The sequence below is a fragment of the Danio rerio genome, chromosome 23 (genome assembly GCF_052040795.2).
Source record: "Danio rerio strain M-AB ecotype USA chromosome 23, GRCz13ab, whole genome shotgun sequence".
Classification (NCBI taxonomy): Eukaryota; Metazoa; Chordata; class Actinopteri; order Cypriniformes; family Danionidae; genus Danio; species Danio rerio.
In genome coordinates, this window is record NC_141043.1 from 46,923,391 (window position 1) to 46,942,651 (window position 19,261).

The window sequence follows — 19,261 nt, forward strand, 5'->3', positions numbered from 1 at the left end:
CCGATGGTGAATGCGGTTATACTCACGGCAGGTATTATTTGATCATTTGGTTGTTTATTTCACCGATTTAACCGTCAAACATCATCAGAGAAACGGGTTGAATTTCCGCTTAGTAAAAAAAACATTAGTGTTCCATTTGGGACGACACTACATACATGTACTATACTGTTGTGTGTGTAAGTGCATAAGTACATAGTGCATGAGTGCATAGTGTGCCATTTGGGACGCAGCTTTGGTCATTCTAAAGTGGAAGCCGGCGGATGTGCAACAACTTTATTCATAAGGTAATCACACAACAAAAGTTTACATCTAGAGTAGGCAAAGTTGGCCCATGGTAACCTTTGATTTGGCCCTCTGAGAAGAAGAGGGAGAATTTTGGGGAGTGTTGGGGTGAATGTCTTTAATACACATTGTCATTTCCAATTTGTTTTGTTTTATTTTTAAGCTACAAAAAAAGCATGTTGTAAATGGATTCAAGTTACTTTAAATGAGCATATTGTTGCTCAACGGATAGATCATAATTCAGTAGACAATGGTCTACAGCCAATCAGGATGCAGAACACAATGCGCAAATCAGGACGCAGAACACAATGCGCAAAATCTGCAAAACTGCGAGGCAGAGAAAGGTGAACTGTGTTATAGCAAGGGACCACTGTAATGCGTCTTTGAAAATTAACAATTGATGCCAAGTATTGCTATAATTCTTGAATCAAAATAAGTTTTTTTCGACTAGTAACGCTACTTTAATAATACTACTGTGATGCTAATATAAAATAAAACATCTTAAATCGAAAGTTCATTCAAAACTGAAAAAATGTCAACATTTACTCACCCTTTACTTGTTCCAAACCTTTTTTGATTGAGTATTTATTTTTCTTACTATAGAGGTTTTTCAGCTTTCTTCAAAATATCTTCTTTTGCGTTCAGCAGCAGAATGAATCTCAAAGGTTTGGAAAAACTCGAGGGAGAGTAAATACTGAGTAAATTTTTGATTCAATTTGGCTGTGGAGCTTTAACAATCATTCTCAACCTTCAGCTAAAGACTCTTTCCATACAGAAGGAGAGCTTAGTAAGCAAACTGTCTCTAGAAAGTTCCCTGGCCATCACGGCACATGCACGAACCCTGTGGGAGAGAGCGAGGATGAGATTGTAAATTAACAAGGGGATGCAAGAGAGGTTAGAAAATGAGAGAGAGTTGTGGCATCTTCACGCTAGCTCAGCAGGCCTGCGATTAGCGAGGGATTGTGAATCTCTGGCTCATCGCCACTGGACAAACATCTAATTAATGGCCATTAGAATCACAGCAGACACATCCTCTAAAAGAAAGAGAAACATCACATCTAGAGTGCGAAATTAACCACAACTGCAAGAAAACAAAATGTGTGTACAGATAGATTGGTTCAACAAGATCCCAGCGGCAAGCAGTTCGTCTGTCTGCACCATACGTGATACGACAGAAGCATTTAAATACCACAGAAATGCAGAATATGCAGAAAAGTGGAATCGAACTTGTGTACATTAAAGCTCATTAACATTAGTAAAAGTACCTGCTGAATGACTGGTCATGTTGGTTTGCACAGAGTCAAAGTTAAGCTGTACGTTTGCTAGCTATTTTCTTTTAAAGATCTTCTGGCACTTTTAGTATGGAAATAAATGGCATGTAAAATGTTATTTAAGCACACACTGGTAACGTTTAACAGAATAAAGCACATGATCAGCACGCGAGGTGATCACTGTTATAGTAGTTTATGCTGTTGTTCAGCTGCGGCGTCACTGTAAAACTACTTGTCGTTGATGGACAAAAACTCCTTTTAACATGGAATTGACAGCTTTTGTCATGTCACAGCTTCCCGACAGGTGTAGTTGGGACATGGTGTCATGGAACATCTGTAAATATTGTTATGAAACACCTCAGCATAATGGATACAGCTGACAACAAAACGTAACAAATTATTTTAAATGATTCATTACAAATTGTGCAGAGTTTTACACACTTCCTTCTGTAATCAAACATTGTGAAAGGGTTGGGTTAATCTTAGGCAATATTTGCCAGCAGCTAGCTCTCTGCAACTCTCACATGGTCGCCCACTGAAGCCTGGTCACTACCAGGATGGGAGACTACATGGGAAAGCTAGGTTGCTACCAGAAATGGTGTTAGTGAGGCCAGCAGGGGGCGCCCATCCTGTGGTTTGTTTTAGTCCTAATGACCAGTATAGTGACGGAGACTCTATACTGGTCAGTGAGTGCCAGCTAGAGGTCTGCATTCCCGCGGGACCCAACCAGATTTCTGCGGCGCGGGAATAAAGAGCGGGAGTGGTCGGTAATGGGTTTAATTTGGGACGGGATCTAGCAATATCGCTTCCGACTCCCGAGCGAGCACTCGTATGTGTGTGTGTAAATGAAATAGCGCGATGCTGTGTTTAGCTTGTTTGTTGCTGTGTGTGTATGTGTGTGTGCGCACGCTTGAATGAGAGGTGTGTGTGTGCGCGCGCGAATGAGAGAGAGAGAGAGAGAGAGAGAGAGAGAGAGAGAGAGAGAGAGAGAGAGAGAGAGAGAGAGCTTTGCCTGTGTGTGTGCTTGGTGCTTGTGTGTGTGTTAGTGCGCGCGAGTGAGAGCTTTGTCTGTGTGTGTGCTTGGTGCTTATGTGTGTGTGTTTATACAGACAGCTTGTTATAGGCTGTCTGGACTCTATAGCTGGGTGGTTTTCGGTTCCGTTCTCCCCCCGCTCTTTAGCGGGATCGGGCGCGGTGGGGAGAAAACGGGGCGGGTCGGGCAGCGGGACAACAAATGCTGAATGTAAGTGGGAGCGGTCGGGTTCCGCGCAGGTCTCTAGCCCCAGCTTTCGGGTGAGATGATAAACCAAGGCCCCGACTCACTGTGGTCATTAAAAATCCCAAGATGTACTTCGAAAAAGAGTAGAGGTTTAACCCCGGCATTCTGGCCAAATCTGGCCTCTGTCCATCATGGCCTCCTAACCCTTACCATATCATAATTGGCTTCATCACTCTGTCTCCTCTCCACCAATCAGCTGGTGTGTGTGGTGTGTGGTCTGGCGCAATATGGCTGCCGTCGTGTCATCCAGGTGGATGCTGCACACTGGTGGTGGATGAAGAGATTCCCCCAATGTGTAAAGCTCTTTGAGTGTCCGGAAAAGCACTATATAAATGTAAGGCATAATTATTATTATTTGCTAAACCTTTACAGGCGAATTTGTTTTAAGCTCTGAGGTTGTTATTTGATGAACCCATAGGTTAGCTAAACTCTACCTAGATTGGGTTTAAATAACCCACCATTTCATAAAGTATGGATTAACCTAAACATTGAGTTAAATTTGGTCCTATTAATTTAACAACAAAAAAAAAATGACCCAGCAGTTGGCCTTGACCAAGAATAGGGTTGAAGTCACAGCATTTTTTAAAGTGTACAGTACTCCAATTACATTACACCAATTAAAGAGTCGCACCACCGTGTATATACAGTATATAGCGTCACATCACCTTCCCTCATTTGTCCCAAATTACGTGACATCAACCGGACAGAGAAGCTTGGCCGGATCGTGTGGATTGAGCATGTCGTTATTAATATTAGGAGGAAAATAATTATATTTATGCTTTTTTGGAGACAAACACTTTGGACAACGCTTGAACTAAATTAAAAACCTTGTAAAAACTCAATTAAGACTTAACTTTTTTTTTTTTACTTTTAAGGGCCTCTTCGTTTTCTCATAATTGATTTATCAACTTTTAATACTTGTAAAGACCCTGCGGACACCCTGGTCTTGAATTTTTATCTTTTAAAATTATTATCATACTTCAATTCAAGGTGTGTAATGTTGTGACACTCCTTGTGGCCAACAAATCCCAATGGGAAAATGAACAGAAAAATACTTCAGGAACTAAAGCTGCTGAAAAGTGAGAACGTGAGAATTCACCTCGAGAATTTCTGCTCGTCTATTAAGAAGTATTTAATTAAGTCAGAAATGGCAGTGGTGACACATTTCTTACTAATACTAAAATATAACAAACCGAATTAGACTTGTGCTAATATATGACACTGTCAGCGACACAATGGCGTCTTTGACACACAATCCAAGCAGCAGCAGCAAGAGGGAAAAAAAACGAGCAGGTTTAGAAAGTGAATCCTGGAGCCTGAATCCATATAAAGGGACCTGAATGATGAGATGATAAACAAAAGGCTGAAAAGATAAAAAAAGACACAAGCCTCTGCTTAATCAGCTGTCTGCAGGAATGCAGGAGAGTCGTAAACGCAACATTTTCCTAAATGATGCTCCTGCACACGAGTTGTTCAGCGTCTGAATTGCTCTAATGAGACATTAAGTCTTGTGTAGAGCGACCAACAGTTTCTCGTAAACAAAACGGCAGCGAGTAAAGAAACGCACAGACTTTAATTACAAGAAAACTGAAGTTGTACAGACACAAAATATCTATCATTAAAAAAACAACAAATAAAATGTGTAGGGTGAAATCTCGCAGAATCAGCCACGTTATATTTAATGCTTTCCTACATTCTGGATGAAGACTGGATGGTTTTTAGACATCTAGTCATCAGCAGAAACGCAGAAAAAACCTACGCCCAACTCCAACTGGGTTTTTAGAAGTTTTCAAGTAGTTCCATAATCCTCTTCTGCTCGCTTTCCTTAAACTCCTCGCTCTTGCCGTCGCCAATGTTCTCTGCATATTCTGAAAAACGAGAAACAGGGTGTTTAGTCATTTGGATGAATTTCATGAACACCAAGAAGCCCTGCCAAGAAAGCCTTCCTAATGCCGTCTCAAAGGAAAGGCGGCATACTTTAATCCGGAAAAAAATAAAAATAAATAAAAATCAAAGAGAGAATTTGTATGCCTGAAAGTGTTTTGAAAAAATTTGTCACACATCCCTCGACTGCCCACCAGAGTCTATTTTCAGTCCTCCTCCTCCTCCACGTATGAGCCGAAAAAGGAGGCTTTAGAAAAGCTGAAGTCTGCAGTCCAGGGTTTGAGGTGCAGGGATTTTAGTAGCGCCATCTTTGAACGGGCAAATAGCTTTAAGAGCTGTTTGATGTGTGGCTTTGAGAGCGTGTCCCTCAGTCTGATCAAATCTGCCGTTGTGTGATTGAGGTCTGGCTATTTCGGGACACTCCAGTTTCTTGTAACCTGCAGCGAGCTGGAACGCTGCCCGAGAACTCAAAAGGGTCACAGACGTTACAATAAAGGCAACATATGCTTAGAACCTGACTTTTATGACTGCTCTGGAGCAAAGAGATCGAGGACATTTACAACACTTCTGCAATTTACACAGATTGAGCTTGAGAGGATCTTATTGATTTACCTGGAAATCTCTTCCACTAAAGCTCTGGAATGACATTAGCATCTGCACTGAGATCAGAGAAAATGCTTGAGGACATTTTGAGCCAGGTTTTACATCACTGCTGGCGAACAACACTGCTTCATGGCCACTTTGAAAATGCAGAATGAGATTTCACCAATCAATCAAACATTATTGTGGAATATTTCTGAATTCATTATAAAAGATTTATGCATCACATCTTATAAGCCTGTTAGAGCACTGGCAAAGAGTCTCTTTTGAGAAATCGATTCTGCGTTGATTTGGGGATTTTAAAATGCATCACTATTCTATTTAAACTAAAGCGCCTCCTGCTGTTAAATAATAGCCTAGAGCACCGTCTGCTGTTGAAAACTAACCTAGAGCGCCATCTGCTGTTGAAAACTAACCTAGAGCGCCGTCTGCTGTTGAAAACTAACCTAGAGCGCCATCTGCTGTTGAAAACTAACCTAGAGCGCCGTCTGCTGTTGAAAACTAACCTAGAGCGCCATCTGCTGTTGAAAACTAACCTAGAGCGTTGTCTGCTGTTGAAAACTAACCTAGAGCAACATCTGAAGTTAAAACTAGCCTAGAGCACCATCTGCTGTTGTAAACTAGCCTAGAGAGCCATCTGCTGTTGTAAACTAGCCTAGAGCGTCGTCTGCTGTTAAAAACTAACCTAGAACGCCATCTGCTGTTGAAAACTAACCTAGAGCAACATCTGAAGTTAAAACTAGCCTAGAGCACCATCTGCTGTTGTAAACTAGCCTAGAGAGCCATCTGCTGTTGTAAACTAGCCTAGAGCGTCGTCTGCTGTTGAAAACTAACCAAGAGCAACATCTGAAATCAAAAACTAGCCTAGAGCTCCGTCTGCTGTTGTAAACTAGCCTAGAGTGCCATCTGCTGTTGTAAACTAGCCTAGAGCACCATCTTCTGTAAAAAAAACTAGCGTAGATCACAATCTGCAGTACAAAACTAACCTAGAGCGCCATGTGCTGTTGTAAACTAGCCTAGAGCGCAGTCTGCTATTAAAAACTAGCCTAGAGCGCCGTCTGCTGTTGAAAACTAGCTTAGAGCAACATCTGCTGTTAAAAACTAGCCTAGAGCACCGTCTGCTGTTGCAAACTAGCCTAGAGCGCCATCTGCTGTTAAAAACTAGCCTAGAGCGCCGTCTGCTGTTGAAAACTAGCCTAGAGCGTCATCTGCAGTTGAAAACTAGCCTAGAGCGCCATCTGCTGTTGAAAACTAGCCTAGAGTGCCGTCTGCTGTTGAAAACTAATCTAGAGTGTCATCTGCAGTTAAAAACTAGCCTAGAGCAACATCTGCTGCTGAAAAATAGCCTAGAGCGCCGTCTGCTGTTGAAAACTAGTCTAGAGTGTCATCTGCAGTTAAAAACCAGCCTAGAGCGCTGTCTGCTGTTGAAAACTAGCCTAGAGCGTCATCTGCAGTTAAAAACTAGCTTAGAGCGCCATCTGCTGTAAAAAACATGTAAAAAACAAATATGCTTGCGTTTTCAGTCCCACATACATAGTAAGTGAAATGTAGACTTTTAAATAATGTAGTTTGGATGAAGTTGTCGGTGATTCTTCCTATTGTAAAGTTATGCAATGTGAAAGCCTCTGTTGTCGATCCATCTTGCAGTGTAAACAAAGCAGCGACGAAACACTAGCCCAGATAGACATGCAGTGGGAAAACATCTGACACACGACGACTTTGAAAATCATGGTGTGAAATTTTATTCATGCCGCTATATACATCACAGACAAAACAGAATAATGCAATAACTCGCTTATTTAGGATGGCTTTTAATACTTAATTGTATCTGCACTATTGTTGTGTATACTTTTATATTATTCCTCGTTGTTTTATAGCTCTTGTTTTATTGTATGGTGTCCTTGAGTTGCCAGAAAGGCCCCTTTAAATCAAATGTATTATTATTATAATATAGGTTTTTCCCCAATACGTTGCAGCCCTAATGAACATGTACCTTTAAAATAACAACCTTTTACAGTAAGAGCAGCAATGTGTGTTAACAAAAAAGTAAAAAGGGTCCATTTTGATTTCATGCTGACTTTAACAGAAGGTTTTTGGAAGAGTACACAGCAAGCGGCAAGCGTGTAAAGGTAGACATGCTCTCGGATTAGTTTCTAAGCCCTGCTCAAGCCCTGGGACAGAGGATCAAACCCAATGAGAAATAAATAAATAAATCAATAAGGTTTTTTAAAGGGGGAAAAAAATGGCACAAAGTGGCAGAGTGAAACACAAGCCCGAGGGCTGGAGACAGCGGCTGAAATAACACAGAGGGAGGATTGGGGGAGTCTGCATGCTGGATGATTTGAGGAGGATTATCCATTATGAGCTCCGAGATGCTGGAAACTTCAGCTTCCCACTGACACCAGTTCACACAGCTCAAGGTCACGCACGTAACAGAATGACACACTCCGTATGACTCAAATGTGGCCTTGGAGAGCATAGAGGCGTCTGTAGGCGGTTTCATTTCCCAATTTCCACAGTAAAAACACAGTCGCCGGCAAACACCGCAAATGAAAACCTCCCCGCACAAAGTGATTTCTACCAAGGTGACAGACATCTACAGGAATGAAATTAACTAGCGAGATTTAATAATAGGATGATGAAACTATATAATATTCAGATAGCAGGATAGAATAAAAGAATCATAAATAAAAAAAACTAACCAGCCAATGACAGGTGTGACAAAAACAACATTGGATGAAAGAGATGGATGGATGAACCAACAGAGCAACGAATGAATGACTAGATAAACAGACGGACAGATGGACCAACAGAGCAAAATATGGATTAAATGATGGATGAATAGACTAAAAGCAATATGGGTGGATGGTCCAACAGAGCGATGGATGGATGGATAGATAGACCAATAGAGCAATATTTAGATGGTTAGATAGATGGACTAATAGACCAATATATAAATGGATGGATATATGGATGGATGCATAGACCAATATATAAATAGATGGACCAATAAAGAACTATATGGATGGACGGATGGATGGATTTATAGACCAATATATTAATAGATGGACTAATAAACCACTATATGGATGGATGAATAAGTAATAGAGCAATGGATGGTTGGATGGGGAGACTAATAGAGCAATATATAGATGGGTGGATGGACTAATAGAAGAATATATGGATAAATGAACTAATAGACCAATATATTAATAGATGGACTAATAAACCACTATATGGATGGATGAAAGAGTAATAGAGCAATGGATGGTTGGATGGGGAGACTAATAGAGCAATATATAGATGGGTGGATGGACTAATAGAAGAATATATGGATGAATGAACTAATAGACCAATATATAATTAGATTGAGCAAGAGCAATATATGGATGAAAGGAAGGAGCAATAAATGGATGGATGGATGGATGGATGGGCAGACCAATATAGCATTATATAGATGGTTAGATGGATGGACTAATAGACCAGTGTATAAATGGATAGACCAATAGAGCGATGGATGGATTTATAGACCAATATATAAATAGATGGACCAGTAAAGCACTATATGGATGGATGGATGGATGGATGGATGGATGGGCAGACTAATAGAGCAATATATAGATGGGTGGATGGACTAATAGAAGAATATATGAATGATTGAACTAATAGACCAATATATAAACAGACAGACCAATAGAGCTATGTATGGATGAACGGAGGGAGCAATATATGGATGAATGCATGGATGGATGGGCAGACTAATAGAGCAATATATAGATGGATGGATGAACCAATAGAGCAATATATAAAGGGGTGGATGGACTAATAGAGCAAATTATGGATGAATGGACCAATAGAGCAATATATTGATGAGTGGACGGACTAATAGAGCAATGTATAGATGGGTGGGTGGACTAATAGAGGAATATATGGATGAATGAACCAAAAGAGCAATATATAGATGGTTAGATGTATGGACTGATAGACCAATATACAAATAGATGGACCAATAGAATACTATATGGATGGATGGAAGGAGCAATAGATGGATAAATGGATGGGCAGACTAATAGAGCATTATATGGATGGACCAATAGAGCAATAATATGAATAGATGGATGGATTGACTGGCTTATAGAGCAATACATGGATGGATGAAATGACATAACAATAAAATAAGATGGATGGATGGATGGATGGATGCAACAATGCATTTCTAAACAATTAATGGCTAAATGATAAACAATGGATGAATGAATTGAAAGATAAAAAGAAGACTGATAGATAAATGGATGGAACAATAGAAAGAAGGATGGATGAATGGATGGACAGAGGAGTCTATGGAAGGACAGAATGCAAGAGAGAATGACAATGGATGGATAAATGGATGGAACAACAGAAAGATGGATGGATAGGTTTTTAGAAGGTCAGAATGACAACAATGGATGAAAAAATGGATGGAATGATAAAAATAATGATGGATGGATATAATGACAGAAAAATAGAACAAATGGATGGATAGATGGATGGATGGATGGATGGATGGATGGATGGATGGATGGACAGATATATGGATGAAACAATATAAATAATAATTGGTGAAATGGAAAAAATGATGGATGGATGAAATGAAAGTTGAATGGATAAATAGAGTGATGAAACATTCATAGAATGTTAGTTAGTGAACGATGGATATATGGAAGTAACGGCAGGACAATAGAACAACGATCAGAAACACAAATAAATAGTCAGTGAAAGAACAATAGATAGTTCACGCAATGTTCCTCCAGTGCAGAAAGATACACAGGGCAACATGTCCATCAGGCAAACGAGCATCGCCGACAGTAAAACTGCAGAACAAACACAACCCGTCTAATTTGTGGTGTAACATTTGTTTTCATTTCCCTGTGATTGCGTTTAATGCGGCGTAAGCACATTTGCAGGAGTGTGAGACCTGCGGGCAGCGAGCCTGGCACTCGGACGCAGGTCTGACACGGGCACAGCTGCTGCAGAGGGCAGGTGAAAATTTCAATTTCTCAGAGCCGTCGCAGAGGCACAGAGCAGCTGCTGAGAGAGAGAGAGAGAGATCACACTCCTTCAGCCGCTCAGAGAGATATGGAGGTCCAACACACAGCAGACCATCATTGACCACTGGCAAACCTGCCAAAGCACTGCCCAGAGATTCACAAATGGATTACACCAATGGACCCATTTCACATTTCTGGGATTTCACATCATGGAGACCACTTTGTAGACTCATGGACATGCTGGTCTGAAAAGGAGGAGTGATATGGCCCGTTTCCACTGAGTGGTATAGTACAGTACGGTATGGGTCACCTTTATCAGGCTAGTGTTTTCACTGCCAAAAGGGAACCAATGGTGTAAAAACTGGGCGTGGTGTATGACAGAGTTTAAGTCGACGTCATTCTCACTCGAGGAAATGTCTACAGTAAAGCTGTACGGGTCGTTCACATATCATATGAGAAGCACTTCACAAAACAGATGCTTTATACACATAAATACTTGTGTACTGTATAAATGTTTATTACTTGAACATAACTTTTCTATGAACATGATTTGATTATAACTGCAGAACAATGACAGTGCGTAATAGCCTACTGTAACGTCTGCTATTATATTAAATAAATAAATGCAACATATATAAACACATACAGACCCTTACAGTCTTCGATACGTTATTAATTACAGTAAAACTACACACAGCATACATTTAGTCCTTATTTGGGTTCAAAAACAACACGAAATATAGCCCAGAGTCAGAGCAAACCTCTCATCTGTATCTTTATATTTCAGCAGCTCATGTGACTTCTGTTAGAAAGTAATTCCATCATTCCCAAGTTGATAATAATCCAAAAGGTGATGACTAGTTAAACATGGCAGTTTGTTCATGGTTTAGGTTGCTGAAAGAATCATTCGCTGCTTAGTTTTTCTGGCTTCTTCTTTGTTTATTAGCGCTTCACTCTCGCGTTTGTCTTTTTCTTTCTGAAAGGATCAGATGACGGAGACACTTGAATAATCACACACACGTTATTATCATCAGCTCAAGAAGTTCATAATTTCAAATATAGACGAGATCGCGAGCTCCCTGAAGAAAATTTGTTAAAACAACAACAGGACACAGCAGATTTTGTTCCTCTTGGCTTTGTGACTGTTCATCAAGACGGCAAGGTTTGTTTGAGCTCAGGTCGACCAGGGCTTGTTATTATATGTATATATTATTACTGTGTTATGTCTCGGCTGTGTATTGAAGAGTGCTTCCAGCTGCGTGTCTAGCTCCGCTTTTTGGTACCCTGCTGTCGTGCTAGGTATCCTTTGCAAAGGGTATCCAAAAAGTGGAAATTATGGGATGTGTTGAAAATAAAATGCATTTAGTGTGTTAACTAGCGACATTAGGAGTTAAGAAATGCAATTCAATCTATTTTTTGGTAGGACAGTTAAAAAAATGAATCAAATGAAAAAATTTTGAGCGATGGAATTAAAGTAGATCCTTGAAAAGGATTCAGTCGCAAAGGGACATTCCTTCACTGTTTCTGGTATTGTGACAAAATCATCTCTTTTTGGAAGAAAATACATCATTTTCTACAAGGACTCTTTCAGATATAATTCAGTTTTTCTCTAGAATTGTATGTGTTATATGGTGGAGTAGAGAATGTGTTGGACTCCCACACCAAACATCTGTTTTTAATTTTGGTCTATCCGGCAAAGAAATGTATACTTTTATTGTGGTCATCTCCTCAGGTGCCCTTCTTTAAAATGTGGTTGTCTCAGGTATGTGCACTTGAGAAACTTTTGCAATCTAAATTTGTCTTTTAAGTGAAAAATATCTAGGGCAGGACTATTCATTAAGACCGAACATAAAGAGTAGCTCATAGGGCTATTTCCTTTTACTAAAATAGCAATGCGCTCCAAACCTTTTCTTGATTAAGACATGTTGAATTCTTCCATCATTTGCAGGGTTTCTAAATTTTATTGTTAATTATTTCCTACCATTTTTAGAAAAAGTTGTCTATTATTTTCTGTAAAGCTCCTTCTGACCATGACATGTCCACACTTTGGCCGTACTCACACTATGTACAGTTGCCTCGAACCGGGCCAAAGCACGCTTGCCCCCCCTGCCGTCTCCCCCGACGGCCGGCGCTCACACCATATCGGGCCTCGGCACGCTTACGTCATCGCTGCTGGGCTGTTCAGTGAGAAGCGCTCTCTCACTCAGCAGCACAGTGGAGATTTCTCTAGTTATATCGTTTGAGTCGTTTGATATGCAGTTAAATATTTCGCCAAACAGTTCTTAGGGATGCGGGGACACGCAGTCAGATATTTCGCCGAACAGATTCGCCACTTTTGGCGCTCATAAACAATCATAAAGCTCTCGCGCTGGAGAAATGAGGAGGTCAGCTGTCATGCTGTGAGGAGTTCTCGTCTTTAATAAACTACGGCAGTTTGCGTTCACTGAACAGTAAGAATGATTTATAAATCCATATGAAAAAGTCCCTTAAAAGTCACGTCTCGCTTTCAGTTTCGGGCTTTGGCGTGTATTGCACTCGCACACAAGCGTGTGTGAAAGCCCAAGTGAACCGGGCTCAGGCACACCTCTTCCAACCGGGCTAGGGCCGGCCAAGTGAACCGTGCTTGAGCCCGATTCAGCGCACTCACACGTCTCAAACGATCCGGGAAACAGGCCTGGGCACGGTACGGATGGCATAATGTGAGTAGGCCCTTAATGGTTATAAGAGATGTGTTTAAGGGATTATATGCAACATTCTTCATTTATTCTCTTAGGTAAGGAGAAAACTTCACTTCAGCCAACTTATAGGAAAAATGTGCTCAATGCATTATAAAGCTTGAAGCATCAGAATCGGTACTCGATATCGGCCGATCACAATGACAAGGAATCGGTACTCTGTATCGGCTGCAAATATCTAGATCAGAGCATCCCTAATATTATTTATTTTGTTCTTTTTTTTTTGTTTTTTTTTCTGTGTTGTTGGAAACACTGCGGGTGCGTGAAAATGCTCTGTTCTGTTCTTTAACCTAATCAATCTAGTTAATTAGCCTTTAATGTCACTTTAAGCTGCGTACAAGTGTCTTGAAAACTATCTAGTCAAATATGATGTATTTTCAACAATTTTCAAAAATCGTTTTAACCATCAGGTTGTTTTGAAAGACAAAAGATCATGCATGAATCTATAATGATAACAATAATCAATCAAAAGGGAAAGACAAACAGAGAGAAAAAAGATTAAAAGCAAAATAAAAGTAAAAGAGAGAGCACAAGTTTGAGAGAGAAGAAAGAGCATGTGAGAGAGCAAAAAGAGAGAAAGAGAGAGAGCTGTCAAGACTTAATCAAGGTGCTGTGGGCTGAAGAGTGGGCGAAGCCAATGAGTAACATCACTCAAGAGAAAGAGAGAGAGCGCATGGAGGAAAAAGAAAGAGGGAAAGAGTGAAGAGAAACCCTTCATGAGCTCCTGGCCTGCAGAAAGCAATCCTCCTGATACTGCACTTATTGCTGAGTGAACTTATCTAAAACACTAAAGACTGATAAACGTCTGAGGAGTCTTCATCCATCCATCCACCTGTTCACACTGACCTCACCAGACTCAGTGTTCAGGACAAAAGCACACTTTCAGACTATATGAGGAGCAGGGGTGGCAATCCTATTGCATTCCCGCAATATATTATTGTGATAAGATATTATTGTGACGAGGCATGCGACGATAACCGGTTTCAAGGTTTGGAAAATTCAAGGTTTTAAAATCCACTCAAGGTCTCTGTTATATCAAAATGTACAGTATATGTACTGTATTTTTCATAAAATATAAAACACACAAAAAAATACTAAGTGAAAATGTGCAGAAAAAAATGTGAGTAACTTTTTATCTGATCAGAAAAACTGCACAAACTACAATTAAATAAAATTTACCAAAAAAATTCCAGCATCAAAAACTCATGAGACTGAAGCCGAGTTCAGACTCTATGATTTTAGCCCCGATTCTGGCTCGCCGAAAGGTTTTGAGAAATCGCCAACAAATGCCTGAATTCACAGGCAAATCGCTCCTCGTGCACATGAGTGACAATCACACAGTGTGAACTATCAAAGACGCCATCTGAGAGAATCGCCGATGAGTCGAATATTTGGAGCTGTCGGCGATTCAAATCATGCCGTGTGAAATGAGTTTACACTGAAAATAACATCGACGATCGCCTACAGAAAATGAAAGAGCAGCATTCACTAGTGTGTGTGTACCTGCAGGCCAGCGGGAGGTAGGGGGAGCAATTAAAAGCGCTCATTTTCGGTATAATTGGACTCAAGAAATGGGGGGAAAACTAGTGGAGGTTTGACAGGAGCACCCGAGTCACAACAGGGTCAAAAAAGAAAGTTGAGGAGAAATTACTAATTCTCCTCCTTTAAATTCTTCTTTCTCATTATGTCGTTAATAACAAAAAATATACGACGTGTTTTTGGCTGTGAGATGTAGTTTGGGCGAAGTTGTCAGCAATTCTTACAGTTGTAAAGTCATGCAATGTGAAAGCCCCTGTCGTCGATCCATCTTGCAGTGTAAACAAAGCAGCAACGAAACACTAGCCCAGATAGTCATGCAGTGTGAAAACATCTGTGACACTACGACTTTGAAAATCCTGCAGTCTGATCTCGGCATAAACCTGACACTTTTATTTCAGAACAGACTTCAGCAGAGTCCCAAACCTTAAATCTCGCACACGAGGACTTAAACAGCTTTTATATTGTCATATAGCGCAGGTATTTAAGCATGTTAAGAGCGAGAGAGCCGCCACGTAACCAATGCAAACTAAAATAAAACTAGTGCATAGCTACATCATGAACATAAATCACGCCATGGACATTACATTAGGATGCCTAAAGGTTTAAAAAGGCCTAGGTTAAAAGATGGCCAAATGAGAACCTTTCTGTCATAAACTATAGTGAAACAGCTCGTCAAAAAGTAATCTAAAAAATGAAACCCTGCAAACAGATTAAATACAGGAATGGAGTAAAGAGCGCTCCTTTATTATCAGCTGTCAGTCAGCGCCCGCTCTTTTTTTTTCTGGTCATTGCACCTTTGCCCTGTGGCCGTGCAGACAATCGGATACAAGTCACTTTTAAAAGATGATGTAAGCCGGTCATCACAAATAAAAAATAAAATAAAATCACTTACAATCACAAAATCTGAATTTACAATCAAGATCTGCAGTGCAAATGTAGCCTTAAGGCTCCTACACACCGGGACGTTTTGATTTTGCGTTTATCGTCAGCGTTTTACAAGACGTTTTTCAGTGTTTAAACCCAAGCGCTTTTCACTGGCGTCAAGCTGAAGAGTATGCTAAATCACTCTTTTGACGTTAGATGGCGCTGCACAACTATAAGCTTCTGACACCCGGTTATAACACAGAAGAAGAGGAGGAGAGGAAGTTTGCACGTTTGTTTATAAAGTTACTGGTGACTCAAACAAGCATAGATGGTTCAAGCAGCAGCTCCAGCTCTAGCGATGAAGAAATGATTAGTGTTCACCAGAGCAATAAGCAGCTCCACGTTCATATCGCCTCTGGGCATCTTCTTCAATGTGCGCTCGCACTGACAGTTTTGCACTTGAGCGCCTCCAAGTGCTGTTTACAGTAACTTCAGCAGCTTCGTGCACGTGAACAAAAGTGCCGATCTGATTGGTGGAAACAAAAAAACGAGCATGAGGCGTTTTTTTTGAATGACGCTTTTGTGCCTGGCGTTTTGCGCGTTGGTGTGCACGATCACATTGACGCCCTTTATTTGGTTACAAGGCGTTAAACGTCGACAGAAAACGTGAGCAAAAAACGTCTCTGTGTGCCTGGGCCTTTAGTTTTCCACAGATGATGATGATCAGATAAACATGTGCATGATGGGACGCATTAATGCATAAACCAGCATTTCCAGCACATTGTAAAACATCTGAAATCTTGTTTTGGTCATTTCTCAAACACCTCAGCTGTCAGTCTATCATCACAGGGCTTCAGTATTACTATTATTCTATTATTAATCCCTCCAGAACTGTGTTGAGCGTCTGTCTGCGCTCCCAAAGAGCGCCTCGCGCCTCCAAAAGACACCACATTCACCACGTTCATTGCGTTTCATCTTCGTCTTATGAGGTGCAACTCATTTATTAGAGAAAAAAAAACACCACAGTGGCAAATCCCAAGGCATTAAACTAAATTTCTCTGATATTTGCAAAAGGTGGTTTGCCATCTCCAGGTTGGTGGAAAGTCCTTACCCCAGGTAGAGGAGTTTAAGAATCTCTGGGTTTTGTTCACGAGTGAGGGAAGGATGGAACGTGAGATTAACAGGCTGATTGGTGCAGCGGCATCAGTAATGCGGTCGGTGTACCCGTCCATTGTGGTGAAGAAGGAGCAAAGCCGAAAGGCAAAGCTCTCGATTTACCGGTCAGTCTATGTTCCTACTCTCACCTATGGTCATGAGCTTTGGATCATGACCGAAAGGACAAGATCTCGGATACAAGCGACCGAAATGAGATTCCTTCAAAGGGTGGCAGGGCGCACTCTCATGGATAGGGTGAGGAGCTCTGACACCCGGGAGGAGCTCGGAGTAGAGCCGCTGCTCCTCCACATCGAGAGAAGTCAGCTGAGGTGGCTCTGGCATCTGTTTCAGATGCCTCCTGGACGCCTACCTAGGGAGGTGTTCCAGGCATGTCCCACCAGGAGGAGGCCTCGGGGAAGACCAAGGACAAGCTGGAGGGACTATGTCTCTCGGTTGGCCTGGGAACACCTCGGGATCTCTCCGGAGGAGCTGGAGGAAGTGTCTGGGGAGAGGGAAGTCTGGGGTTTCCTCCTAAGACTGCTGCCCCCGCAGCCCCGGAAAATCGGCAGAAGATGAATGAATGAATGAATGATATTTGCTCCAGTTTATCAGGAGGTGATGCTTTTGTTCTCTTTGACTCATAAACCTCGACTTGTTTCTCCCCTCAAGTTGGAAAGGTTACGCTTCTCTAGATTTAGCAAACAAAAGGTGTATGACAAAACATGGGGCCCCTTCCTTAGATGTATAGTTTATTAATGTTTCTGTAATATTTTTTTCTAGTAATAATTTTTTTTTTCTTCTCTCCACTTCCTCTTTACATGTTATTCTATTTTGTTTCTTATTCCATCAGTCTGGCTAAAATGTCTTTATTGTTTTGTGATGGTGCTGTGAAATTGCTGTTATGTTTGCTTGTGTTTTGGTGCATGTTCTAGTTAGTATAAGGTAATAACACCGAGACAAGTTTGTTAACATATATACATGATGCACATTATTTGGTGTTATGTTTTTACAAAAACTTCTATAAATAAAGTAAAAGAAAATAAATAATTTAAAGAAATAAATAAACCTCGACTTGACTCATTTGACTTGTAAGCCTTGCTTTACTCGCAAATGTTTCCTGCAGCATTCTGGTTTCGTGCACAACTCTAATTCGCATATTTAGATGGAAACACATCATGGATGTTCTCACCTCTCATTATATGCCGGACTACTTTGACGGATCCCCCTCTGAGATTGAGGATCTGATGGACTCTCTGCTGTAACTGCAGATAAAACACACGGTTCAGTATAAAAGTGTTGGCCTTCAGCTGAGTGAAATGAAGCAGGTGGCCAGTACTCTACCTGAGGAACTCCAGCGGCACAGATCTCCACCATTATATAACAGAGCAGCTGAAGAACGAAGAGTCCAGCGTCCAGACGCCGCAGGTAAAACTCATCATCCATCGCATCATCCAGGATCTCACCGCGACGCACCATATCCTGAGGTACAGAGAGCATATTTAAAGTCCACATGAATTCAAAACTAACCATATTGATTTCGTTAGCTCACATTGCTAGTTTTGTGGTGAATAATTCATCTGTGCATGTCATTAAAATAAACAAAAAAACAGTTTGACCTTGTAATCTAGAATCTTAATCTGAAAATGCACTTCCTGTTTGTTTTCAGTTCCAATTCTGTGTGAGATGTTGGGCGTGGCTAACATACATAACAACGCCCCCTCCAGCTGTTAGTTTTAAGACAAACAGTAATAGTGAGCATGAGGAGTCTGTTAGGTTGTAATAACTCTACCCAAGCCCTTTCCCCCATCTTTCTAAATAAAACGCCTAGTTTACTCCATCCAATCAGCTCGCAGTACTAAAAACTAAAAAATATAATAAAAAATGTTCACAGCTTCCAGTTCATGTGGACTTTTAGAAATAAATGATGACAGTATTATTTTCTAACTGATTATATCCATTATTGACATACCTGCCAACATTTGTCTCTAAAAATCAGGGAGACAAGGGGGGGGGGGGAGGTGTCTGATAGAACCAGACTATGTACCAGGCAGCGGCTGCGATCGGGTGTTACAGACGGTACCAAAAGGCCCTGAGGTGGGGGACGCTGCAGTTCAGGGTAAAATATGGGAGTTTTCCTGAGAGAAATAACAAAACGGGAGGGTGGCGGGAGATGGATCTGAAATCAGGAGACTCCCGGGAAAAACGTGAGCATTGGCTGGTATAATTATTGATTTACATAGTGATTTTCTTTTTCTTTTTTAATTTAAGCTGTTGTACAACTATTATGGTCACTTTATTTTGTAAGCCGAGAAAATATTATACACTATTCCTTCTATGCTAATGAAGGACTACAGTGACATTCCAAGCATGGGTGGGTCCTCCTGGTGAGGCAGAGTTCCTCACAGCTCCGATACACATCTCTGTGCTGATACACAACCATGTGCTTTTCACCATACACAATTGCTCTACCCGTGATCTTCCTTCATATAACTGTGTCATGTTTGGTGTCATTCGACAGTTTATGACTTCAGCGTTGTAGTGATGAAATCAACAGAGACATTGATTGATTGTATTTCAATGTACAATATATTTACTATTGTTGAGTCATGATCTGATGAGAGTATG

At 40.8% G+C, this 19,261-nt stretch overlaps 1 protein-coding gene across 3 annotated transcripts in view; it reads right to left on the reverse strand.

Moving 5' to 3' along the window:
* Positions 1–4,386: 4,386 nt before the first annotated feature.
* ctnnbl1 (catenin, beta like 1) overlaps positions 4,387–19,261 on the reverse strand; it is a 96,227-nt gene continuing 81,352 nt past the window's right edge. For 2 of the 3 annotated variants that reach the window (XM_087305400.1, NM_200866.1), the window contains exons 14-16: positions 17,978–18,115; positions 17,826–17,898; positions 4,387–4,700 (exon numbers count right to left, since the gene is read on the reverse strand). In XM_087305400.1, the coding sequence (XP_087161526.1) occupies positions 4,612–4,700; positions 17,826–17,898; positions 17,978–18,115 (300 nt within the window). In that variant the 3' untranslated portion in view covers positions 4,387–4,611. Of the gene's footprint in view, positions 4,701–13,281; positions 17,474–17,594; positions 17,899–17,977; positions 18,116–19,261 lie in introns of those variants that run through there. The other variant, XR_015522727.1, reaches the window with a different exon arrangement.